At 42.2% G+C, this 27,829-nt stretch overlaps 1 protein-coding gene across 2 annotated transcripts; it reads right to left on the reverse strand.

Annotated features, from left to right (window-relative positions):
- Positions 1-798: 798 nt before the first annotated feature.
- WIPI2 (WD repeat domain, phosphoinositide interacting 2) lies at positions 799-27,829 on the reverse strand. Of its 2 annotated transcripts, none has more exons than XM_036392233.2 (12): positions 27,591-27,829; positions 18,815-18,897; positions 13,819-13,988; positions 12,550-12,646; positions 11,877-11,974; positions 11,372-11,464; positions 10,514-10,584; positions 9,740-9,847; positions 8,816-8,980; positions 7,682-7,789; positions 6,430-6,560; positions 799-5,619 (listed from the first exon to the last, which is right to left on the reverse strand). In XM_036392233.2, the coding sequence occupies exons 1-12, from the start codon at positions 27,662-27,664 to the stop codon at positions 5,507-5,509; spliced, it is 1,311 nt and encodes a 436-aa protein (XP_036248126.1). In that variant the 5' UTR covers positions 27,665-27,829; the 3' UTR covers positions 799-5,506. The 2 variants fall into 2 exon arrangements, with proteins under 2 accessions (XP_036248126.1, XP_036248127.1); XM_036392234.2 differs by having other exon boundaries at positions 6,463-6,560; positions 27,591-27,828.

Below are 27,829 nucleotides of genomic sequence, written 5' to 3' on the forward strand. Positions count from 1 at the left end.
CCAGGCAGGAGACAGCGAAACATCACCAGCAGCCGAGTGAACACTGTAGAGACACTCATCAGAGCCAGCAGAGCCGATTTTGCCTGGAGCAAAGGGAGGCGCAAAGCAGCAGCGACAGGGCAGCATTGCCCTCCAGAGCTGGATCAGGGAGGCGGCGCCTGCAGCTCCTCAGCCGAGGCTCCACCATGAAACAGCCACAGGAGAACAGGGAGAGCCTCACCCTCATCTCGTCCCGCGTGCTCCAACACTGCCAGCAACAGCAGAAAGGCTTTTGCTCCTCTTGTCCACCCCGATCAAAGCTCTCGTCGCTGCTTTGCAGGAGGAAGGATTCAGAAGCAGGAGCTGCCTCCTCTCCCATCTGCAAGAGCTCGCTCCACATCTTCCTCCAGGGCTTGAATGAGAGAAGCAACAAGCCTGGAGCGACAGCACAGGGAGTGGGCTGGGTATGAAAGCACTGCTTGAGATGCATCCCGTGGAAAAAAAAAGAATAAAGGCACTTATCAAACTCACCTGAGCAGCATGAGAAAAATACACAAATTCAAGTCCTGGGAAGAGCTGCTTTAAAGAGGAACAAGAGGGAAAATTACATTTGCAAGCAAAATGTGCCAGGAAAAACTCAGCTTGTCCTTTCCCAGTCCCTGCAAAGCCCAAGCTGACAGTGTCTGTGCAGAGCAGCTACAAAGCACTGCTGAGACTGAGGGCTCAGAACTGCTGCTGTTCTGTTTGGGCCACGTAGCCTTACCCTGATCTTATCCGGCCCCATCTCCAAGTAGCAAACAAAAGGAAGAAGACACAGAATACTTATCACAACACAGATTTAATTTCTTAGGCAGTTATAAAATTACAAAGAGCGACGGGCTAGCAGTGAGAGCCAGACACTTGGTGAGGTGGAATGTTAGACAGATTTTTCCACTTATCAACACAGATACCAAACAGTCAGTGAGCACTGCAGGATGCAGGGTTTTCTCCAGGTAAGGAAGCAAATGCAAGAGCAAATAGATCCAGGTAGACCTAGGGCTGAGTCAACACCCCACAGAAACCCAGAGCTACAGGTTTGGGGAGAACTCCCCACTCCTGAGCTGGACACATGCAGGGTCCCTGCAGCCACATGGCCAAAGCCACAGCACTGACACCTGTAAGGAGCACAACGGCAGCTGTTTGCAAGCCAGAATTACAACTTCTTGCCCGTTATTTTCAAAGCAGTGTAAGATGAGATTTGCCAGTCAGAAGAGCATTAAAATGAAGGCATGTCATGATTAGAAAAATAGGAATTTGCTGAATTCCTTTGGTTGTACAACTGGAATCTGAAAGGATTTATTTACAGTCAGAGCCATGCTTTCTTCATTGCAAGCCTTTCACAGGCCAGCAGATTCCAGGAAAAGAAAGGCCTGCTCTCCACATGTGGAGAAGACACTCGGGCCTTGCTCTCAGATATTAACAGGTTAAATAAAGTTGACTGTTAGCCAGGACAGCTGGAGCACAGAATAAAACTTCCCAAAGCTCTGCAGTGAATCCCCACCAACGCTTTGGACAAAGACTCCTGTCGCTCTGCAAACAGCAGTGGAGCATCTGCACACACCAGTGGGATACTGAACAGCTCAGCAACCCACAGGGAGAGAAATCCTACTGTCCTACTGCATGCTGGTTGGTGCTAATGCCATTATTGGAGCCAAGAAAGCACAGCATGGGATGTAACAGAGAGTGCTGTGCTTGGGCTCAGCGCTCACCCAGCCCAGGGCTCCTCTGCTCGCTCCTCCCTTCTCACTGTTCCACACAGGTCAGACCAAGTTCCCTCCGTGCAGACACCTGTCACTGCATTAAAGGTCTTCTCAGGTATTTATTTGCATTCAAGCAGACTTGAAAAGCCACCACCTCTACCCCCACCCTGTGCAGAACACAGCCAAGAAACTCGCCATGCAGGACCCAGAGCAGCAAGGTACAAGCACACACCTGATCCCAGAGGGAGCACTCACTCGTGCCAATGTCTTGTTCAACAGGGCACCAGAACAAACAGCTTTTACCAACCCCTTGATGCTTTCTACTTCCTCCTCCTCCTCTGCCAGGCCCTGCCTTTTAACTGCTAGATTGGTATCTATCACTTGTATTTTGGAAACAGTGACATAAGAAGAGGCCAGGGCAGATAAAAGCTTTCTGCCTCAGAACTTGAATACAGAGTAAACAGACAGATGTCGAGACAGCAGCGAGGACCTGCACTCGCTGCCCATTTGCACATCAAGAGAAACAGCTCCTTCCCCACGGTACTCACTGGGAACTGATCCCACTGCAAGCTAAGACCTGAGTTTAGGATTCCAAGTTTTTCAGTGGTCCCCCCTCCCCAGCTTTGGTTGTTTCAGTTCTCTGCCTCAACCCTCCACTGAGTTAAAAGCTATCAAGAAGTGCAGCCCATATGGAGAGAGAGAGAGACAGGCTGTACAGAGCAAACACTGTCCTTCCAAGGAAGGTCAGTCTGAACTGAGGGACTGCACAGGTGTTCCCATATCCTGTGACCAGGAGCTTGTGGCCACAGCACAGGGCTCGAGCCTCCTTGGCTTGCCCTGGGTCTGTCAGAGCATCAGAACAGAAATGTTTAGACACCACCTGACTCACAGAGAACAACAGTGCAATCACATGCTCCACACTCAGGAGAGGATACAGCTGCAAACAGCATTTCTGGTTATGTTTAAAGAAAAAAAAAAAAAAAAAACGAAATACATCTTTGTGTCACTGGGATAAACCCTCAACCTGAAAGGCTTCTAGCTTTGGTAGCACACCACAACAGGGTGGTTACTGAGGGCCTAAGGCCATCACAGGGAAATTACATCAGTCATGTTTTATCTGAGAAAAAGTTTATATCCTCATGCAATTAAACTACTGTCACCACTCTTAAATACACAGCCAGTGGGGACCAGAAACAAGCTGCTCCACCCTACTAGCTGGTCACTAGCCTCAGAACATTAATATTTTTGCTCTACAAAAAGATTTTCTCATTTACAACAGCAAGAAGGTACTTTTAACTGGCTTTCAGCTTCTATTTAAGAGTGAACCATGTAGGGCACAGCAATTCCACAGTGTGTGGCTCAGGAGCAGGAACACACTACAGCATATGGAAGACACAAATGCAGTGAATATGGGATCTCCTACTCACCTGTGGAAAATAAGGTAAGGAAATTAAGAAGGGAATAAAATTAGTACAATAAATGATCTCCATTTTAACAGTAAAGTTAGTAATTACATTTAGGGGTGTAACATGGCCTTTGCCACACTCAGGAGTTGTAAGACTTGTGTGCTTAGCAGACCTGTGTTGCTGGTGCATGTTTACTGCTAACTGTGCTTGTGGAGTCTAGGCCAAACCTCCAAGGATGTTATCAGGAATGTTAACCAGCTTTAGTCTGGAATGAGAAGACATCTCCTGGGTGGTTCAGTTTGCCAGCAAAGCTCACTGAGCTTATATTTACTTCAAGACTTGTATTTCACTCTGCAGCTTGGAACATCACAGCAAAGCTGAGAACAGTAAAGCAGAAAATAAATAAATAACTGCAGACCGTGGAATTGAGTTGTCAGCCAGACCTTAAAGTCAAGAGACCAAGTGAGGCTTCAGCATGACTCAGGGGTTTGCTGGGAATGTGCTGGGTTCTGGAGAGGACACCACAAGCCACTCCAACCAACTACTTAGGAGACAGTCAAGGGTTTGCAGTGAATAAACAAGCCTGATCCTTTCTCTCCCACACACACTTGTGTACAAACACCTTCCACTGACACGGGCCCACTGCAGCCTCCCTGACAGAGCTCTCCTGGCAGGGGTTGCCTCCTTCTTTGTACTTGTAGAGGCAGGGGAAGCCCATTTGCCCACACAGGGCTCTGGGGACAGAGCCCACTGCCTGCTACTGCTCCAGGGAAGACTTGCTCATGGTACCAATGCTAAAAGAACATCACTGCCTAGGAGTGGTAGGGAGTTCACACAGAGCTGGAGCACTCAGCCTCTGTCCTCCTCTTAAGATCTGCAATTTCCTTGCCTCTCCTGGTATTTACTTCTCTGCAAGCAGTCAGTAGAGAGAAAGGAAACAACCCACATTGCTACACAGAAGGCAAAGCAGGCTCGTTTTGGCAAAGGGAAGTAACACTCACCAAGTACTTCACTAATCACTTTCTCAATAACTGTTATCCAAGACTTAAGAGAAGGCACATTACAACCCTAAAAATAGTCTGCAGCACTGCTCAGCCTTGAAGAGCCCTAGTCAGTGTCAGGGCAGTCAAGGATTTATTCCAAAACTGCCAAAGAAACTACCAGTCCTTGAGTGTATCTATAAGAGGTACTCTGATGAGAAGGGGAATGGGAAAAATAATCAGAAAGAAAAGCATTGTTATGTAGCAGTAGAGAACCCAGAAGTAAATTAAATTTTCAAAATCATTTATATTTACATCAGAATCTGAAAAAAAATCAAGAACTTCCACTATTAGAGCAGGATACTCAGCCCCAGACTGAGAAGAAGCAGGAATTGAGAGCCTTCTAGCAGGAAACCTTAAGGCTGTTTATAGAGTGGGGCTGCCAAACCCTACAGGGACTTCCCTCCAGCCTGACAGAATCCTTGCTTTGGATAATTCAAAAAGGTATAAAAAAAGGTTATTGCTACTCTGCCAAGAAAACAGGACAATCTACAGGAAAGAAAGAAAGTGCTTTCCAAGTCTTTTCTCAAAAACCCACAAGCTTATCAGCCACCACAGGCTACAGACACCCAAGTACCAAAGGTGTACAGACAACATTCTCCAACAATCCTTCCCTCATTCTAGCTCTTCTTCCTGCAGCAATTCCTTTCCTTCCCTGTAAAGGCACTTTCTAAATTCTATATCCTTACGCAGGGAAACACTTCCAGTTTTCCATCCCAACAAACAGAACAGTCCCACAAATACACAACATTCAGAAGGAATTTTAATTAACAAAATGGTCCAGGAAAGGGAAGGGAGAACCCAAAAAAAACAGGCCATTGCATTTGAGAGGTTGCATGTCAGTCACTAGGTATGCCTGCAAGCCCATGCACAGGAAACCATTTGGACCTTTGTCAGTGCAGAACTAGTCTCAGCTTCCAGAACCACTTCTCTACTCCTTCCTTATATAGGCTAAATATTATATACATATATAAAAAAAATACAAACTCGAGTTTGTTATAAAGTGGCTTCTCTCTCTCTCTCTCCCCCTCCTATGCTTGCTTGGCACATGAATGCATGCAAAGCTAAGTAGGCTCTGAGGGCTGCACAAACAGCAGGTTTTGGCAACAAAAAAAAAATAAACACAGCTAAAATAGATAAGCAAGATTAAAAGCCACTGAATTGAAAACCATATATTTTTCCAATTGTATAGAATTAGAACTACAGCTACGACTTAAAACTGTAAGAGTCTGTCATCCTCTCTCCCAACTCATGTCAAAGTTCATAGCAGCATAACACGAGATTCCTCAAGAAACATCAAGCCAGTGTTCTCTGCTTCAGGAGTGAGTTCACAGGTCCAAGTTTAGTCTGTCCGAAGGATCATGGGGGGATGCTCACTGTCTTCATCCAATCTAAGTGAGCTGGTTTCATCTTCCAGGCAAGCTCCACCCACAGCACCCAGGTCATCCGTATAGGCTGGAGAGAAAGGAACAAGGAGTTGGGGAATCAGCAGCAACAAACTAAGGCTTGGATCCAGAGTGAATGCGTGGAGCTGAAGTACCAGGCATTACTTCAAATAGTTTCACTGCCACCCTATGTTTGTTTTTATCATGACTCTGCTTCACGACTGTGTTTCTCCAAGCCAAGAGCAGTTCATGATCAAAATTAAACTCCTGTGTGTGTGCAATGCATACTGGAGCTTTGGGCAGCTGCTGTTTTCAGCCTCCACTGATGCAGTGCAGTGCAGAGGTTGGCATGTGCTGACCGCCCTCCCTTTGCAGCGAGGCACTAACCTGGGTGCCAGACGTGGCAAAAGCTCCACTGACTTGGAGAGCTGCAGCATTAACCAAGTTCTCATCCTCCTGATTTATCAGAGCAGTGAATCAGGCTAAAAGGTCGCTGTTCCCATAAAGGAACAACAGCAGCATTTATTAACCTTTCATAAAAATTTTTTTAGAAAAGGGAGCAGCGCTATAATTCAGATGCTTTGCACAAGGTCTGGGTGCAGAACTGCCTCAAGAACCATGTGGCAACTACTGAAACTATCACTACAGCCATCAACCACAACTCAAGCAAAATTCTACCCAGAAAGCAGCAAAGACAAGTGGCCCATCTACAGAAAGCTACTGCACACCACGAGTGCTCTTTTCCTACTGCTCACCGAGGCTCCACCTCGCACGCGCGGTTACGCAAAGCTCGGTGCGGACGTGGACCAGCTCACGCAGCCATCTAGAAGGAAGCAACAGGCAGAGGTGCTCCCTGCCCCATTCCCAGCCTTCTCCTTACCATGCCTGCTGGGTGAGGAAGGCACATATGTACCTTTAGTCACAGCGGCACTGTACGTCTGCGCTACCAACGGCCGGTCGTGCGATGCAGACTCCAGAATTTCGTTGGCGGGCTCCATGCTGCCATCGAGCCTGCCAGGAAGAGAGGGGTTAGCTGGAGAGGTGATCTGCCTGGGCACAAGACAGCTTGAGCTGGCAGCTACAGCAAAATATTTCATCTGATGAGCAAGAATAATGTATGTGGAAATGCAACAGGAGGAACTTGGTCCCTCTATTCCAGAGGCCTGGCTAGAAAGCACCTGACAACCCTTGGTATTTTTCTGAAGAAATCAGCATCAGCATCAGGATCTAAATCCTAGTAGCTCATAGCAAGAAAAGAAAACCCAAAACCAGACTGCACAATTAAAAAACCCCATCCCAATCACCAATATTGTAGGTTATCTTGAGCTCTGTCACAACACAAGCAGTTGCTTCTTACACAGATACTAGAAAGCCCTTTAGAGCACTTCAAAGATTAACAACTTGGTAAAGGCTTCCCTCTATGAGGCTTCACTTCATCTCCAAGCAGAGGTCATGTCTTTCCATGTTCAGATAAATGTATGATTTTTGACCATAATTGTAGGTTGACCAAAGCTGCAAACCTGAATTATCATCACAAGTTATTATCTTTAATTCCATGATTGATCAAGTAATTTGACTGTATTACCCTGGCTTTTCCTGCCAACCCTTATTGAGAAACTGCATTGTCCTATTTCTCAAGTACTATTACAGAACACCGGCCTGGCCTATATGCAGGGAAGTTTAATAAGGACACCAGCAGAGAGAGAACAGGGATAATTTCACAGGCCAGTATCCCCTCTGTGAAGTCAGAGTAAGATCTTTCTCATGTTTGTAACAACTTCATTTATTGATGAAGAGGATGGTGTCACACGTTTCAAATTCTTGTTTAAGTAACTCAACTCAAAGTGCCAAGATGAAACAGGAGCACAGAGAGAGCAGCGATTGATCCCTCCCTGCACTGGGACAGGGTTCAGTTTCTGCTGGTAAAGCGGTGCTTGGTGTAGGGGATATCTGGAAGGAAGGCTCAGGGGGATTCTGAAATTACTCATTCATGTCAGAGGTCTGGAAAAAGATCACTTTGAAGAAATGTGCTGTTTTAAGTTAGACTTTTCCCAGAACAGAACTAAGTTTGAGAAGAAACTGAATTTTGAGAGGAAATAAAACACAACAGTTCTCAGCGAACGTGGACTTACTTGTGCTGCTTCATTAGTGTGCACTCGCCTCCTTCCTGGGGGTCTAGGTTGTACATGTAGAGATACCCATCAGCAGCTCCCACCAGCAGACGAGGGATCTTCTGGATTCTAGAAAGGTTTAGAGCAGAAGTTATTAAATAGCAGATTATTATATAACATAAGAAAGCATGCTCTCCTCCCTTCCCATGATTTAATGGTTAGACTCAGTCTCAGAGGGTTTTTCCAACCTAAATGATTCTATGACTTCAAGGCATTATTTTCCACACTAGCTCCTGGACAAGGAATGCTGTTAACAGTTAGAGCACCCAGGAAAGAGCGTGTAAAAGATTTATAGCATAACCACATTTTGGGGCTAACAGGATGCCACAGGAATCAAGCAATTATATATAACTCAGTAAAACAGATTCAGAAGTTACCATCCTGTTATCAAGCTTTGTGCAACTCCAGAGACAAATATTCTAACGGGAAGGATTTACTTATTTGAGAAATGTTACAAAGCTTAATTATTGCTTAAAGGGTGCTTTGAGATCAGAGGAGTGAGAGTACAGACATTAAGTCAATTTAGCATAAAAACTATAAAACCCCCACAAAGTAAGTTTACTACTGCTCAGCTATATTACTTTGGTAGCTGTGCCAAATGGGACCTGCCTTTGAGGAAGACAGCATAAAAGATTAGATTTAGTCCTCAAAATTAACTTTAATGAATGCTACGCTGTTTTAGAGACAAGAATTATATGAACTTGCTTTCAAAGACTTCTTTAATGGTTAGGCTGGATTGCCTAATTTTGCAATTCACTAACAACATACACCATCACTCCCCATAGCACTAATGGAAACAAATGCCATAGAAGCCCACGGGTCTGTTCTCAATATTCTTGCTTCAAAATTAAAAGACATCTTTAAACAACACTTAGAAATGGGCTATTCCTATCCACATATATCCAAATATTATGCCCTTTCCTCCTTCTCTCACAGGACTGAGAGGTGTTGGCTCTGCCACGTTGCTCTTAAACTGGAATGATCACAGGTGAGCAGTGCTCTGCTGCAGATGAAGCTGTGTTTTCCAGTGGCAGCCTCTCCAGAGCCCAAACAGCCCAGCAGGGTGGGCAGTGCAGGCTCCCTCTCTGTACTCACGTGGCAAGTGCACAGATGTTTTTGTGCCCACAGAAGGGCAGACGGACTGTAGCAAAGGCTCTACCCTGGTTGAACATCTCTGTTACTTGAGAGGGCAGGTAGCTTGTTGAGGCCATCAGCACTTTTCCAAAGTAACCTGTCCAGGTTGTAGGCTCTTCCTGAGGTCTACAAGTCAGAAGAGAAAAGTCACCCACTTTGCCTTCACCTTAGAGAGAAAAGTGTGTAAACACTTGAAAACATTTTATTTTAAAAGATATTAAGCAGCTGTTTTTCTTCAGAAATAACTAATACCCTTGAGAATTCTAACACACTTCATTTATACAACAGGACAAAATGTGTCCTCCAATACCCTCAGCCTGTTATTTAAGCATGTTTGATTGTAAACTGATACTTCTGCATATAAGACTGCATTTTATAACATTCATTATACAAGAGCAGAATCTACTGGAAAGCACTATGCTTCAGGATTTTATTAATCTGTTTATCACTAAGCAAATCATTGTTTCCAGTAACTTCCACTGAAATGGAATTAAGACTGTCCTCTCAAATCATAAATAGGAAGATTTTATAACTTGGTGTCTTTTAAAGCTCCCTATATGCAACTGGAAGGCATTGATGACATAGCTCTTCCCATATGGATGTCAGAAGAGGTGAAACAAACGTAACTGAAAATGTTAAAACTGCTCCACACTCCTCTGTGAAGGATGGCCAAGTTCTCTTTGGCAGAAAAACACCTTTTCTACTCAGTGGGAGAACAGTACACAGCTCAGCTGCAGTTGCTGATTCATAAGTGACTTCTTATGCCCTTTACTTTACAGTAGAAGTTCAAAAGAAGTCTGTCCACACTTTTGAGAACTCATTCAGGTGAGTACAGAACTTTTAATCCTTTTCCTTGAAAAAATCTAAAACACCTTTGAAACCTACTTTTCTTTCACAGTCTCAAGTTTGAAGATATGCACCGTCTCTGTGTTACTGGATGCAGACAGAAACATGCCATCCATGCTGAAAGCCAATGAACAGATGCTCACACACCTGGCAAGAAAGAAAAAAGAGAAGAAACACAAGGAAGTCAAACTATTTGGCTTAGTTAAGAGGATTTCTAAAGTCACCACTACTTTGCAAGTAACAAAAAACACCCTTCAATAATTAGCATTTTGAATTCTCTGATAATTTCTTGAAGCTATTCAAGCATAAGACTAAAGATGCTCAGCTCTGATGTTTACCAGATATGGGATCAATTAGTAACAATCTGAACTCAGTGTTACCCTCTATAAAGTACAGCAGAAGCACAGAGTTACTGCTCCCACAAACCTCAACACCATTGCACAATGGCTTTCACTGGCCACAGCATTAGAAGGATTTAGAAGAGAGTAAGAATATTAGATGTACTGCCTCCAATTTCCATAAGAATACAATATATCTTACAAAAGGTGACCCACTTTAAACAAGTTCCCTCACCAATAAATTTTAAAAGGCAAGAGGGAGTACAATTCTGACAGGATTGATTTATAGAATAGTCAAGTCCAAAGGAAGGAAATTGGAAAACATTCAAGCTGAAAGTGTTATAAGCATACATGCAGGGATGAATGAAGATGAAAACAGGCAAAAAAAAAATCAGGATGCCAGCTCAATTGCTGTACATACTGGAAATCAACCATAAGGAATGAGTACCAGGTAATTAACCCAGCTGAACTTTACCTCTTCACTCCCCTTCGGAATTCAAAGAGTTTCTGTCCCTCTGGAATGGAAAACACTCTTATTACTGTTCCCTGCAAAGAAAAAAACCAGAAATAGATCATTTTCCATTTCAAGTTCATTCATGTTACTAGCTCTAGTGAGCACAACTAGAAGCAGCAAACCACTTTGCTGTTAACTCATTGCTGTGATGCAGCCCAGATACTACATGAAGTATTTATGGAGCCTGTTTGTAGGATGTGTTTGAAGAGTACAGAAACAAGAGGTGGGAGCTACTAATGCAGAGAACAAGCTGTGCATCAAAACCAGCCCTTCTTATCATATTTGATCATGAAAACCAGCACACTAGACAAGTACCACGAGTGCAATCACTTGGATGTCTTTGTGCCTTTATCAGGTGCAATCAGTTATACCTTTATAGTCTAAGCTTATTACTCAAAGAGCAGAGGCTTCAGACTCTCTAATTTACACACATTACATGAACAATTTGTCATCACATGCCAAAGACTAGCAAAGCACTTCTCTCTATCTGGATTTTAACTGTCTTGTTTTCATTAGGAAGACAGAATCAAAACAAGACAACTAATTTCTATTAAGTATCCTGCACTAAAGGGAGAAACACTCAGAGGACTGCCCTAATTACAGCCAGATTAAAATGTTTTATTTAAATAACCTTATTATCCAATATTTCACAGCATGGAAATTGTGTCAAATATCATTAACAGATCTTAACTTAGATTTCCCATTTTAAATGTAAGCCTTCTTTCCTGGCACTTGCACATGGAACTGTGCACACTTAAAATACTTAATGACAAATTTGATTTTTATCACTGTTAGCAAGGCAATCAAAAGCTCCCTTACCTTTTCTGAGGCTGTGGCAAGTTTAGTACCACTTGCATCAAATGCCAAAGCAGCCAAGGGACTATCATGAGCTGGGATCATATTGGCAGCTCTCTGTAGTGAATCAATAAAATAGAACCTTAGAACAGCACAAGTTAAAAGCTACTTCTGACTGCATATTTAAGCACATTCAAGGCAAATATGGTTCTTAATTTCTGGACAACAGCTTCAATATTTTTTTCAGTAACTAAGTACATAAAATTATCACTGAAGCATATACATAGAGAGTACAAGCAGCAAGAAGACAATTCAAATAGTAATTACTTGGTTCCATCCATTTGCCCAATTCTACTCAATCGAATCTAGTATCAGCACTTGCATTTTATTTGCTAACATTCTGTGAAGCAAGAGATGCTGCAAACTGTTCCACAGAAACCTAAGTGTCCAGTAATTCCCCTCTGAGCAAGTTAAGTCATTTTCAAAACCTGCATCTTTAGAGGCAGAAACAGCATTCGAGGATTCTTACCAGATTGATGGTGTCAAAGACTTGTACTTCTCCAATAGTTGCACTTCCTGGATAGGCCAGGTAGCAATTATCATTGTTTATTGATAAAGCACACAACCCTAGAAGGGATGCAGAAACAGGATTAGAAACAGGAAAATTCCAAGACTTATGCAGTAAAACTTCCTGATTCTGTGCTTGAATGTCCCAAAAATAACTCAAATTATCAACAGAAATAGAAACAAAGATAAGTAATCTCAGAGTCAATCTGCAATATATGCAACTATTTAGCATAAGTTTGTTTAATATAATACAGAAAAGGAATAATACCAACAGAGTTACAATAACTGATTAAACAGTAGAACTTCCCATGTCTGCCATGATTCCTAAAGCATTAACCTGACAAAGTCTTTAACAACACCAAGTGCTGTCAAAATCCAGCTTTTATCTCTCCTGTTCTTTTCTAACATTTCAACACATCCACTCCAGGAGACCAAATAACTGGGAAGATGCAGTTTAGGGCACAGCCTGCTACTTGATCTCAGCTGGATCCAACATGTAGGCTTTCAGACAACACTCATATTTGTTATTGTATTTGAAAGCAGAATTAACAGCACCACAGTTCCCTGTAGAGATCCTCATACACTGACACAGAAGGCACTTTTCAGAGTTCTGCTGATCATACCATCACATTTACCTGCAGGATTGGGAGGTGTCTCCCTGATTGTATGTAATACCTTCATGTCTCGTATGTTGTGGATATAAAGAGACTCTTCCAGACATACTATCAGCCTCTAGAAAAGGGAAAGAGGACAAAATGGTGATGTGGAAATGGAGTTCATATGGAGCTATCAATCCTAAAAAAATTCTATCCCAAAATGCAGTAGGGACCTTCCAATAGAGAAGAGGTTGTACCCACCTGATGGGGAGAAGTAAGAATCTGACAGAAGATACACAAGATCCAGCTCTTGACACGAGCACTGCACCCCACTTCCCTCAACCTCACCAGGGCAAACTGAATTCCCATAACTAGTTTAAGGCAGCAAGCCAGAAACCTTCACTTAATTCTTATTCTGTACCAATTTACATGTGGAAATAATGGAAATTACTTTCTGCTTTGCTAAACAGAGAAAACAGACAAGACTTTCTAACCATTCACAAAGCCTATAACTTAGCCATAATAATTTGTGAATGGTCTTTCTTTTTTAACTCTTAGTAAGTTCTTCATCATCTCATTTACTTTGTAGACTACATGTGGATGACTAATTAGACATTACTCATTTTACACTAACTCCCTGTGCCAGAAATCAAATTACCCACTCTTTCTCTCATGACTTTAAACAGGAAACTCCTCCTCCCACGCTCATTTTTTGGGGGCAAAGTCAGACATTAAGGTTTTCTCCTCCAGATGCCATTCTCGCTAGTTTGAATGAACTGGTTAAAGACACAGAAGTCTGTACTTGCTGAAGAGCCTACTAATGATTTAGTGATACAGCAAACTATGCTTCCAGGTGCTTAAAAAATTCACCAGTTGCGTGACATGTTTTAGATTTGATTTTTTGAGAGGAATTCAGCAACAGCACTTAGAACCAAAACAATTTAATAGATCCCTTTAAATTTTGACCTGAAGAGAAAATGTCAGTCTCACATACTTTCACATTTAGGATAAAAGGATGATTCACACTGGGAGGGACCTCAGGAGGTCTCTAGTCCAACCTCCTACTCAAAGCATGCCCAGCTTACTCAGGGTATTTCCCCAAGTAAATATATGAACACAGAACCAAAAATACTTGACCAAATAGAAGTACTGAGATGCCATACAGAAGGCACACTTGGAAAAGTACTTCTACATTTCAAATAGCAATTCTGTCACTAAAGGAAGAGACATCAATCAGCAGAGGAAGGGCCAGAATAAGATCCACAAACCCCTTTCCCACATTTCCACTTTGGTAAAATCACTACTTACCTGTCTATTGAGTTTGACAGCCAAGATGGTGTTGGAGTAACTGTAGTTGCAAATCTCTGTCCCCTTCTTAAAGTGACAAACTTTCAGCTTGCGTGGAGCTTTAAGGCTGACTATGGCCACCAGGCTACTGGAGAAGAGCCTCTCCACAATGCACACATCTTCTGTGTCAGCTGAGCAACCACAGGAAGGAGGGAAAAATACACAGGGACATTTCAGGGGAGAAGAATGATGCACATCAACAGGAAATATTGTCTAAGAAAATCATGGAATCATAGATTCAGTCTATGCAAAAATACAGTTTAACACCACACAAACATTCTGTCATGACAGCTCAGAGTCAAGGTGGGACAGGCTGTTAAAGCAGAAAACCTACACAGTGAGTGATGATTTCCAAAGATTTCCTCCCCCCTTCCCAAGGTGTCACACAAGTTTATGTTTCTGAACAGTGTCTACTCCCCATGCCCAGAATCCAACAGAAAAAAATCCCAAAGATACAAAACCCAGAAAACTGTTGAATTCCAGAATTTTACAATTTTCTTTTATCACTGCAGAAATCTAGGAAAACAAACGTTTTTTGGCCTTTTTTTGTGGATGCATTTGGGTTTTGTTTTTAAAGCTGTATTATGCTGTCAAAGGGTTTCTGATGACCCAAACCCTTGGCATTTCCATTTACCCCTCTATGGAGAAAGAAAGGTTACAGAACTCAGAGAAGCTGGTGAAACTCATTTACCACAAGACTGCTGCAGCCACCAATCAGCATTTCCACACACACCATCTTTTACCTTGACAGGCCCTAAGAGCAATTTGTGCAGGAGTCACTGATGCCCAGCATTCATGCAGAGCCATAAAACATCAGATTTGCCAAATGTTTCTACTATGGGAGCACTGAAAGCAAAGGAGGAACACAAATCCCTGTGTGAGCAAACAGCAGGAGGGAGGAGAGCCCAGGATCTCTGGCAAAGATGATTTCAGAGCATTTGATCATAGCACAGCACTGGACCATGCTGGCAGGAGGCCAAGTCCCAGCACCAGTTATCCTGGCATCTGTGCCTCCCCCTCCATCCCATAAACTCCTCTCCAAAACCCCAGGAACACAGTGCTCACAGTTTTCATGGCAGTGAGAAGCTGGAGAGAGTTTTACAATGCTCTGCAGCTCTTTCACAGCCACTGGCTACACCTGCCCTTTCATTACAGAACCCAGTCAAGACAAGTGACTTGAGCCTTTGGCCTCGATCCATCAAAACAAATTTTTCAGGAGTCAGCTTCTGGATTAGCTCAATGCTTAACACATTCCAAACCATAAAACTGCCAGTAAAAAAAAACCCAAAAAAACAACCCAAAAGAGCTTGTTTCTGAAGGCTTCTGTTTTGGCCAAGAGAAACATTACTTAATTAATGTGCACTGTTCTCATCAGCAGTGACAGAAACTCCATGAAAAAAGTTCTGTTCAACATTCTCAGTATATGGCACTGCCATCAGTGTGGGACATGTCTGCTTCCCAAGTGATTTTTCTGGGCAGTTATTTCAAGAAAATGAACACAAAATATTTAATGTCCTACATTTTTTTGAGAGAAACAGCCTACTTATGAAAAAGGAGCAGGTTTACACTCTGCATTTTCAGTACTCCATGCTACATAATTGACTTTTATCTACATCTTGTATTTAATATGGTACTTTTCCAGAGAAGACATAACAGCTCACAGAGGCTTTGAAAATTCAATTTTCTCATGCAACAGGGATAATGCATTTTAGTAATTACTTTGTTTTCAAGGAATTGTTCTCCATTTTTCTGATACTACAAAAAACACACAAAAAAGAAATACAAAAATCTGCTTCAATAAATGTAAGCAGAGACTTTGAAATGCAGAGGTCCATGTTCCTTGAATCAGAGTAGCTACATGAAAGACTCTCAAATATTTTACAGATGGAAAGCTGATAACCCATCCTAAGCCTGGAGTCCTTCAAAATGGTGACATCCTTTTACAAGAGTCAGAGGAGCAGCACTCAGAGACCCTAAACCCACAGTCTGACTGCTCCCAGCTCCAGGGTGGGCACAGCTTCTTTCCCCAGCAGGGACAAGTGTGCAGACACAGCTTCTGGGAATCGTCATCCTCCCAGGCAGGCAGGAAAACTGGTGTTTCAGAAGAGGAACAGCAGCAGGGATTCATATGGAAATAGTGCTGTCTTATGCTGCACTGATGGGAAGGGTGGGCAGCAGGGAAGGTACACAGGGAAGGGCACAACTAAGCCACCAGACAGAAGAAAAAATTTTCAATAAGCCAAATGCCTCAAAGGTATTGATAATCCTTCAGTCTTACCATACAAAGACTATAATGCAGACAGTTACCTTTAAAGAAAGGCTTTGTGATGGGCATTTAATTAAATTCACTTTAAAAATACAGGATGCACCTCTGCTCCTTTGTCTTCCTTGAACAGGAAGAAGAGATAAAATCTCCTCACAGCTGCCAAGTAATTTATGCTTCCCAACAGCAACTATTCAAGAGGGTACCAGGCTATACTACCCGTCCTATGTTCAGCTGACCTGAATTAATCATATGTTTAGCAGCAATAAACCCTATAGCAATGCTGTTACTCAGGTTTTTTTTTTCTATTAGTATTATCTCCTTTACACTACACAACTGAGCATTGCCAGAAACTCAGATTCAAAACAGAGTAAGAACAAAAAGAACTGCAAAACAAATTAAGTATCAGCAGCGAGGGGAGAACAAGCAAACACATAACAAGATTAGTTTCATAAACACAAGCATGTAGCATCACAGACAAGAGCTGGTTAGAGCCAGCTAGATTATGATCAGCTGTGCCTTTATTCCATTTTTAATCCAAGAACAGGAGCATGTTAGAAGCATTCATTAAGCCTTAAAGCACCCTCCAATCTAATGCTTGTTTTTACAGTGGGATCAACTGCTCAGGGAGTCAGGAGATTTGCAGTCACAGCAGAAGTCAGTGATGGGAGCAGCCACATCTCCCATCTTTTTTTTGTATTTCTCTCAAACACAAGACAGCTGAAGCATATTCTGCAGTTTAGTTTTAACACCTACACAAGAGCTGGCAGATCAATCTTCCAGAAGAGAAGGAGGGGTCCTTAACAGTGCTCACTCAAGACAAGAAGTCTTTAGACTCAAACTAAACTGGGAAGTGGGAGGCACTGGGTTTGAGAGGCCTCAAGACACCTTTCCTTGAGGAAAGGAGGAACCCAATGCACAGGAAGCCCTCCACCCTCGTATCAAGTTTTAACAGGCATGGTTTACAAGTCCAGGACTGAAAAGTTATTTGACTCATACAAAGAAAATGAAGGCTTGTCAATATTTCTATCTGCTTTGAACCAAGACTGTCTGGCTTTCACAGGCCAAACCACTGGATTTTTTATAGTGAGAGGACAAAGAGTAATGGGCTGAAACTCACAGAGGGGAAGTTCAGGTTCAGTATATGGAAGAAATTCTTCCCTGTGAGGGTGGGGAAGCCCTGGCACAGGGTGCCCAGAGAAGCTGTGGCTGCCCCTGGATCCCTGGAAGTGTCCAAGGCCAGGTTGGAGAGGGCTTGGAGCAACCTGGCATAAGGGAACTGGGATGATCTTTAAGGTCCTTTCCAACCCAAACCATTCTACTAAATGTTACCTCATACTCTGTGCTCAGCTTTCACACACTTAACACTCAGAAAACTTTAAATACCCAGGAGTTTAAGTCAATACAAGCATCCCAGAACAGTATGAAGACAGGACTGGAATCAGCAGGTCCAAATTCCAGCTTTTATCAGCTTTTGCAAGATGTTGAACAAGGCGCTTTTTATTCAATCTGTACTTTTTCTCTCAAGGCCTACCCAGAAGATGCAGTCCTGCCCAGTGCAGCTGACCTCCCAGGACATTTTTCAGTGTCTCGTGTAACAGGGACTCATCTGCACCGAGTCTCCTGGGGTGACACCAGGCCAGACACTGCAAGTGCCTGACATGCTGCAGAGGTCAGGTACATAAACTCCATGTAGAAAATGGAATCCAAGCCACTTATTAACCAGTACAACCAGACCATGACTCAAATAGGAAGATGTAGCTACAACACAATTTAATCTGACCACAGGTGCCTAATTTGAACCTCCCAATTACTTCTCTCCATTGACTGTGTACAGAAGCAGGCTGTCATTGCAGGTAATGGGTGCTCTGAATCACACCCCATTTCCAAACTCAACATGCCACAGGGTCAGGTCACTTTGGGAATGGAGTCCGAGCACAGCTCTGTCATGGGATCCCACTGTAAGTGCTGACATCACAGCAACTGGTACCACCTGCTCACATGGAGTTTACAGGAAAGCAAGGATACTCATGCATAGCACTCATAGCTGAGTGATTAGCATCTCAAAAAAGGGAAGTCTGTGAACTGCTGACAGAACAGGGGACACCACTTCTCCCCCAGGCCTCCCTCCATTTCACCTCAGATCCTAAATAACTGTGATCACAATTGAGAAGTTATGGGAATCTGAGTTATTCACCCTTTTGGATGAGCAAGCCTGCAGCTACCATGTTAAAGAATAATTTTCTAACAGAAAATATTAGGATACAGAAAATTAATTAAGGCTTTGTTTTCTTATTTGATAAAGATATATCAGTGCTTCCATGCCCCAACAGCCAGTATAAAGACCCAAAAGACACTCTCTCACATGAGTAAATTATTATTTTTATACCCAGCTGCTATGGAACCTGGCTGGACATTATTAGAAAAGCAGAGTTCTCATAGCTACTACCAAATTTTGTACCATACCAGCAAAATTTAAAATAAATTTAAAATAAATAAAATTTAAATACAGAACATTGATTCATACTTTTACCCTGCCTGCAATTACTGTTTTGTGTTTGTGTGATATTTACACTTAAGGTTCTTTTTATGCCAATTTCAAGCAACCTGAGAAAAAGTGAAACATTTCTTATTCTTCCCACATTAAGCCAACTAAGGGGATTAAAAAAAAAAAAAAAAGAAAAAGATACTCACTGCATTCATAGATCTGCTCTAATTTGTCCACAGAAGAAAGAGAGAAGAATTTGTAGCCTGATTTACTGCCAACTGCAAGGGATCTGCAAAAGAAACAAGCCAGTCAGGAACATCAACTCCATCAGCTGTGATTACCCTGGGACAGATTCTTACCCAGTTCTAAACCTCCAGCTGGGTTAGCTCAGTAAGGAAAGTGATAAAAGTTTGTCCAAAAGAGCCATAACAGACACAGACAGCTTCCTCAATTCTGATTAGACCAAACAGCTTCAGAATTACAGAATTTGGGTGTGGAATTCTGCTTCACATTTATGAAATGAGGGTTCACAGCCTAAAGTAAACCTACTGCCCAATTCTCACCGGTGATTTCTTCACACAGGCTAAAAGCTTTAGTGTGGAGGGAAGATGATGACTTGAATAATGTAATGCAAACCAATTACATCATTGCCTCATCATTAGAGGTGACCTCCAGGACCTTTTAAACTGGGCTGTCTGGGGATTTTTGTTCTTTACAGTGTAACCATCCCCAGGCATCCCAGAAGAGTTTTCATATTAAAAAAAAAAGTAATTAAAGACTGCCAACTCTAATTTTCTCTGGCTTTACATGATGATGTTCTAGCACCCCCACTGTCAGGTCCCAGTCTTACAGATACTGCATCTGTGATCAGAGGCACCCTCTAAAAAGTGCTAGGGACTGATGTTAAACAGATTGAACAATAGCAGAACATTAAAAAACTGACTAAAACCCCTTCTTTCCTCCATTACTCAATTTTCACACTTAGCTCACAGACCATTTAATTGCTTTTCCAGACAGAGTCAAAGGCAGGTCTTAAATTTTAAGCTAGAAAAACCTTTAGCCTGTCTTGCAGGTCTTTACACATCAAGGCAGCAGACAATGGCTCATTCTTGTTTCCCCTCCCCATCCGCAGGATGATTTTATGCCACAGATAAAGAAAATTTAAAGTCAATACAGTTTTACAGAAGTGCATTATTATGCTTATAGTTCATATATTTTTTACTGCCAAGAGACATGGAGGAAAATTCCAATAAAATACACTTGGATACCCTAAATTGTGGCAAGTCATTCAACACAGGGCTGTAATCCAACCGTGCCAGTCAGGCTGCCAAAAATGCCTTTCTGAACTCAGCAAGATGATTCTCTACAGTTCAGATGCACTAACAATTAATACAGCATTTGGAATACAATGAAGATTCCTAGATTTCATGTTCTTTCTGTATTTTCACTTGTGGCTCCAAAGTGAGTCTTTTTAAAATTTCAGCATACCCAGAAGATTAAAAATTGCTGCTCATATAGTTCACCCCCCAAAATTAAGCTACAAAATCAACTTCTGTAGGATGGTATGACCTTCTCTTCTAGAAGAAAATACAGCTGGCACAATCTGGTTAGGAAATTATGTTTGAGAAGGTTTAAACCTTCAAATTAAAACATGAACCATGCAAGCAAGAGATTCAATTCCACAGATTCAATAACCAAGATATTAAAAAAGCATATTAGGCTTAAAGATAGAGAAGCAATCATAAAACAAAATTTTGTTGCTGCTCCTCTAAGTCACCCTAGAAATACTGAATTTAATTTTCCTTCAGACAAAATCAGTATGTTCAGCAGTCTCCATCTGATTAATCACCAAAGACACTTCAGTGGTTTTGCTCAACTACTTTTGTACAACTCAACAAAAACACACATTATGAAAAAAAAAACCCTGAAAGTCTAACTTGGTAAAACAAAGCAATGAGTCAGCTTTTCTTATATCATCTACTGTTTTCCTCAGAAGAAAGTTTCACAAAGAATGACACCAGAACTGTCACTTTGCAAAGGTAAACAAGCACTCCACAGAGTTAAAAATAAGTGGAGTCACAAGACTCCTTGCAATATAAACGATCCACAAAAGACACAGGATGATTTCCTCACAGAGAACCCCACCAGCAGCTATTTGTATTTCTAGGCAGAACTGATTCCTGAATTGTACTTACAGCTTTAAATACAGAATACTGCTGAATCACTGTTTTACTGACAGCATCACTGAAAGCAGCAAGGAAACCAATTTTTCTTGTCCTATGACTATACCTCATTCAAATGAGCTGTAGACAATGGCAAACCTGAATTGTGTACATGATAAAAGTCATTAGACTGAGTAGAACCCAAAATGCAGAAGCACAAAATGGACCTTTCCATCCATGACAACTGCTTTTTGTTATTTATTTCAGGATCGAGGTGATGGAAGTCACAAATTATTTGTTTACACAGAGCACTTCAAGTCAAGATAATTAAACCCATTTCAGTGTACAAGTGTAACTGCAAAATAACCCCTTTTTCTTCTGGAACAGCAGTCTTGCTTTTGGAGGGTTTGCTTTGTTGGTTTGGGTTTTTTTTTAAATGTAATCTTAAATTACTTCTTATGAAACTACTGGAAAAAGGCTTTTTATATGTAATAAGAACCCACTAGGCTGAATTATACCAGCATAATCACAGTGATTTAAATCTCCCATCTTCCCCTGCACTGATATTACACTTAAGCCCTTAAGACACCCACAGCCATCTAAATGGCCAAATCCACAAAACAAGGACCTAGCCAAAATTACCTCACCTCTGCAAAAATGTGCAAGCATATGGGCAGGAAATATTATCAATAAGCCATTCAGCTCCTGCTCAGATAGACAGTGGCCAACAAGAAGCTGCTGTGGTTTATTAGAAGCTCCTTTTACAGCATAGGTGTTATGCTTTATAATCACTGATTTTCAGAAGCTGATGAGAGACTGAAATTGAAAATAAAATAAATATTCTCTAAAATGGCTTTTTTTTCCCTAACATTATGCTATACACATGTGGGTTTTAGCTCTATTATGTGCAGCCTCTATTACACACTTCAGACTGTGGACTCTGAGCTCTTTCATCATGAAGGTTGTCTCCTCAGTATAAAATTATCAATATAGCCATGATTTATGGAACTGTGTTTATCCACTTTTTGCAGAGATAATGCTGCAGACTGATCCAAGGCTACATAAATCTTGATAGTATTTTCAAGAGTGACTACCATAAATAATTAAAACTATCCTCATCAAGCAAACAGTGCTGGGAGATTTCACACATTCATTGGAAGATGCTGACACTTGCTCTAAGTGCACTTGCCTAAAGTGGGAAATCAGCTGCTTCAGTCTCTCTGGCTCTTTAAAGGGAACAAGTTTTTTCAGCTGGGTCAGAATCCTAAGGTTTTCTTTTGTTTCTTTAATATACATAGAGAAGGAAGAAAACCAGTTTTTTCCTTTCCATATCACAGAGGACCTTAACTATTAATCAGAAATATTCTACATTAATCAGAAAGTTCCTAACAAGGGCAGCTCTCTCAAAGATTAAATCAATTGCAGCTGCAGCATAAACATGACTCTAAAAGTCATTACTGCTTTAAATAACTGGTTAATTAAGCCTACTTTCATTATGATACAGTCTCATTATACTAATGTTCCATCTCATTTCAAAACTAATGTAAATTTCCACAGACAAAACATTTTGGCTTATGATGAGGAGAGGGAAAATAATAATAATAATGAAAGAAAAATCAATGAAGGCATAAGCATTGGAATTACTAAGGAAATGTACCTTGCTTTATTTCCCCCTCCAAAATATCTGCTGTAACACATCTCATGGGCATGTCTTAATATCAAAGGTCATTATTTTGGAAAAGAGATACAAAACTTCATACATTCAATGTTTTTGCCAGCAACATTCTGACAACCCACAAGAGATTTTCCCATTATTCTTGTATTAAAAGAAAACTCCAACTTAAATCTGCTACAGCAAAAGGAGACCATGCCTGCTCATCACTTCACACGCAGGCTGGGACAACAGCAAGTCCATAATCCAATATCACTATTCTGGGGCCAAATCCCCATCCAAATGGTCACACACTGAGCACAGTTCCTCTGAGCAGCCCCCCTCAGCTGCTGTGCCCTGTGCAACAACAGCAAGAAACACAACATACGCTTGTCTGTCTCAGCTTGTCTGTCTCAGCTATCCTCCCTGAGTGTGGGAGCTACGGGGCCGCTCTGTCCTTCCTTTTTTTGGTCTGTGTTTAGCTTTAAATTCTCCTTGGAATAGAGAGCTCTCCTGTCCTCAAGGATCACGGGTGAAGGACACCTGAACCTAGGAGAAACAAAGGCAGAGGAGTGAATGCCCAGCACCTAACCCTTGTTCCTCCCACCACAAGCAGTTTACTACAGAGTTCCAAACATCACAGGATAAGGGAATGAGGATACAGCTTCTGGGACACAAAGCATGCCAGGTGCATACAGAGACAGCAGCATTTGCTCACAATGTAGAATGAAACTGATTTATTTGGGAAATAAAGGGCAGAATTAAATTGGAAAGAAGAAATATATGGAGTGATACATTTCATGTGCAACTCCACACATAAATGAATGCAGAGCCTGAAGAAATCCTTGCCAATAAGGCACACACCAGTGTTTTCCTTAGAAGTCCAAACAAAAGGTTTCCTCTTCCCCTTTCATCAGAAATCTGTTTTCAAAACTGCAGTGACTACTTTGTTTCCAAATGCTGTCCCACAATTACTTATTTTAAAAAAAGATGACTAAAACTTCTCTATTCTGCCCACTTGCACTATTGCACAAGCAGGCTGTTTGGTGGGGTCATTTTTTGTGGGTGGGGTGCAAACTGAATCTGAACACCATTTGTGAGTACTTCCAAAGAATACCTGTGCAAGAGTTTAAATACTGAAAGTTTTACCTATTATATAAATACATACAAGCTTTGGGGTCCTGAAGTTATGCTTTGCTTTAAAAGTCACAAATTTCTAATCCATTAGCATTTCCCTTATGAGACCTAAAGCTTCTATGAGTTTGTGAGGTGTTTAATTTTTCATAAACCTATCTATGCTCAGTTTCAGCAGTTTTCCCAGAAGTGACACAAACTGCACTTGGGTTTTTCTCCCCAAGTATCCACTGTTCAAGATTTACAGCTGTCAAACCTACCTAGCACTGAGGCCACCCACGAGCTTCCACTGCCTGGTTTTGCTGGGACACCCGGATTCCGATGGGTTGCTCCACTTTGATCTGCAAGCTGGAGCTTCTGCCTCTCAATCAGGGAATGCCACTCATGCCAAGTTGTGCAATGATTGATTCACTGGGGAAAAGGGCTCAGTCCAAAACAAGCACACTAAGATCTTCTGAAAATACCCTTCTCTGGGTTTTTACTTAATGAAAACATTATATCAAAGAGAAGCCACAAACCAAATGCTTCTGCTGCATTATAGGTGAAGTGTTTTCAGGCAGAGTTCCAGTCCCAGCCAGTAATTCAAAACTCTCATGTAAATAAAGCTTGGGGCAATGTGGCATAAACAGGCAAGACAACACTTGCAATAATGCAGATACTATTCCAAGAGACAATGTCACTACACACAGCATCCATGAATGAATATTAGCCAAGTCTGGGAAAAGTGAGTGACAAAAAGCAGGATTGAGGATATCTGCTTCAGTCACCAAGGATTGCAACAACTGGGAACAGCAACTTGTGTGATGACAACATTCTTCTAACTACCAGCAATCCAATTTCCCAAGACTGAGAGCCAGCATGAAGCTCATCTTCCTACAGGAGAGAGTAACTAATTAGCAAATCATAAAACCAAAGAAAAGTTAGCTTGATATTTCTTTTCAGCAGCAACAAGCCCCATCTTTTCCAAAGACAAGGAACTGGCTCTCCTGTGCACATAAGCAGGACAGTTAAGCCTGAGTGGAACTGACACCTTATTAGGGTGAAGGTAAAAGCTTTAAATGTAGTAACAACAATAAGCCCATGTCATTTATTTTCCAGTTTTGTCTGTCAGCAATTTTTCTAATTACTGAAGCACCTTAAAGCATGATGTGAGCTCTACTGACTGGGCAGACATAAACAAAGCTTGTCTTTCATATACTGCCTGAAAGAATATACATTTGTTTACCTTGCCTGTCTGGAGAAGGGCTTCAGTTACCTGTAAAAGTTGAAAACAGGTGACCTTTCTGAGGCCCAGCATGGGAAAGTGTCTTGCCTAATAAGTTCTTGTCAGCTCCTCTCACCTGGTGAACTGTGATCTCTTAGATATATAAAATATATATTCTATATAGTGTGTATATATATATATATATATACACACACTATAGTATATGAAACAGTATATAGAATATGTAGTATATATATTCTATATACTTTAATACTATATATATAGTATATATTTATAGTACACTATAAACTCTGCTGCCTTCTTGTTCCTCCACTCAAACAAGAAACTAGGAGAGATCATGGGTGGGAAACAGGAGAAAAAATTAAATAAACTTCTGTTTAAAAAATGTACACAATCACTAAGTTCTACTCAGTTTAGGAACTCGAATGCAACTTGGTTGTTTGGGCCACTTCCCACATCAGACAAGTGTTTCACTGAGAAGCTGCTCACAAAGGCATCTGCAAGACTGGTTTTATACTTACTGCTTGTCTTGGGGAGTTTTATTTAAGACAATGTTAGTAAGAAGAGATTTTCCCACCTCATCAACCACCCCATTTTATCTCAAATTAAGTGGCCTTTTAAAATAATTTTAGAGTTTTGAGACAAAAATATGAACAGGAGCCTTTTGATATTTCTGTCATTTCTACATCAGATACCTGAATTCAAAAATATTCAAAAATGACACAAAAGATCTAGTAACCCAAAACTTAGAATTGCAAAGATCTATGGGCCAGGTCTGCCTCACATAAAAGATACATCACCAAAATTCTCATCAGCTAATCTCAAGGTGATTTATATATAAATTGTATGTTTAAAAAATATAATTTATTGACACAATGGATATTAGAATACCAAACACAAAAAGAAATCCCAAACCAGCTATCAAAGAACATTTTTTTGTTATTTACAAAAATGAAATGGAAAAAGTAGTGCAGTAGCACAACCAACTGAGGCAATGAAATCATTGGCCAGGTGTCCCTTTTCTGTCCCTATAAACTCAAAGTTATAAAGGGATCACCTTTATGCTCCTTGAAGAAAGATTTCAAGGTGTACAAGCCAAAACTAACTTAGATAAGTTTATGCTGTATTTGCTTTCTTGCTATTTCTGTCTTGGTTTTGTTCTCAAGCCAACCTGCAGCTCTTGTTCAAATTAACTGGGCTTTTTTGGTCACAACTCAGTGATCTTTAGGTACATAAAGGTCTCCACAAAGCTAAGGTGCAACTGGAAATGCAGAGGTGCCACACTGAGAACAGAGCTGAACTTCAAAAAGTTATATATGATCCTTATAAACTGCAGAAGAAAGAGGTGACAAATCCCCTAATTATTATGACTTGGGTTTTTTTTTTCCCAGTAATAGGTAAAAAATGAATGGTAGCTGAGCAAAACTTGGGCATGTTTTATATGGACAGAGTGAGCTCTATATGGCACCCACTGAAAAAATGTAAAAAGCAGTTGCAAAGTCTCTGCCTCGAATCAATATAGGGATAATGATTTACTCACAAATACACAGGGCACTACTGCTCCCCCCATCATTTACCACAACTTATTTACTGCCAGAGTCTCTTGCCTCAAACCTATCCAGCTCCAATTGCCCATCTCTTCACCCCCAACAAAGCCTACAAAAGCAGAGACTTTCCTCCTGTGATGTAACTGTGCTTGGCAGCCAGCAGAAATAACCTTCACAACTCCCATATGCTGCAGGACCTGCTGACGACAGGCACAGATCTCCCTCGTGAGGACAAGATATTGTTGCTTGCAAAAAGAACAAGTCGTTAAAAAAACAAACCCTCCACCACACACGTGGGCTACACTTTGTGATGCCAACCTGAGATCATTTCCTCTTACTCACTTCCTAAAACAAACCCCCTTTCTCGAGTACAAGCTCTTTCAATTCTTACTCCCTCCCCGGTTTCATTTCTCAGGTAGTTAAGACAATCGAATCCTTCTTTAAATGAACTTCAGTGCTCCAATCCCAACTAATAGGGGGTTCCTAAATTAAAAATACTGCTTTGTAATACCCCATATAAAAACAATATGCACTAATTGATCTAAATATGCTGCAATGATTAAGTAATTTGTGAGACGTGCAGCTTGAGCCATCCCAAGCCCAAGGAAGTGCAGTTTCAAGTATCAGAGAAAGGCCTCTTCTCTAAATCAAAACCAAAAGTAACATGGGCTCATAAAATCACCTTCAAGCCTACGTCTCACTGCTTCAACGTAGCAGGTGACAATAAAATAACTGTGTGAAAAGAAAGCTGCGAGGAACTTTTGGATGAAGTCTTTGCACGTCCTGGAATACTTGGGGCTCGCGTCAGGCCCTTCTAGGGCTGAACATCAGCAAAAAGCAGCAGGACCCCTCCTTCCATCCCCTTCCCCAGGAACAGCGAGCGATGCTCCCAAGCAGGAGCTCAACTTCCCCGGGGAGGGAGCGGCCACCAGGCTGCCGCCACCACCCCCGAGCCGCGTGGCCCCGGCAGGAGCGGCCTGTCCCTGTCCCCGCGGCTCCCCATGCAGCCGGAGGGCACCGGGGGCTGTTCCCAGCTTTCCACCCTGCGGGGGATCCCGGCCCCGCTCCAGCCCCGAGGCCCCGGCACGGGCCGGTTCCAGCGGCGCTCCCCGCCAGGGAAAGGGGCGGCACCGGGGAGACCCCAGCGCGCTCTGCCCGCGGCCAGGCCCGCTCAGGGTCCCCCCAGGCCCGCTCAGAGCCCCCCCGGCCGCTGCCACTCCCCGGTCCAGGCCCCCTCAGCCCGCCCCCCTCAGCCTCCCTTACGTGTTGTCCTGGTTGAAGTTGGCGAACAGCAGATGGCCGCTACCGGCGTCGCCGCTCTGCCCGGCCAAGTTCATGGCGGGACAGCCCTCGCCACCCCCGTCCGGCGGGGGGAGGACGAGGAAACACCTCCGGAAGGCTGCGCCCCTCAGCCGCGGCCCCCGCGGCCGCCCCGACCCCGCCGCATCCCCGCCGGGCCCTTGTTTACGCGGCGGGCGGCGGAGCGGCCCCGCGCCTGCGCC

The sequence above is a fragment of the Molothrus ater genome, chromosome 16 (genome assembly GCF_012460135.2).
Source record: "Molothrus ater isolate BHLD 08-10-18 breed brown headed cowbird chromosome 16, BPBGC_Mater_1.1, whole genome shotgun sequence".
NCBI lineage: Eukaryota > Metazoa > Chordata > Aves > Passeriformes > Icteridae > Molothrus > Molothrus ater.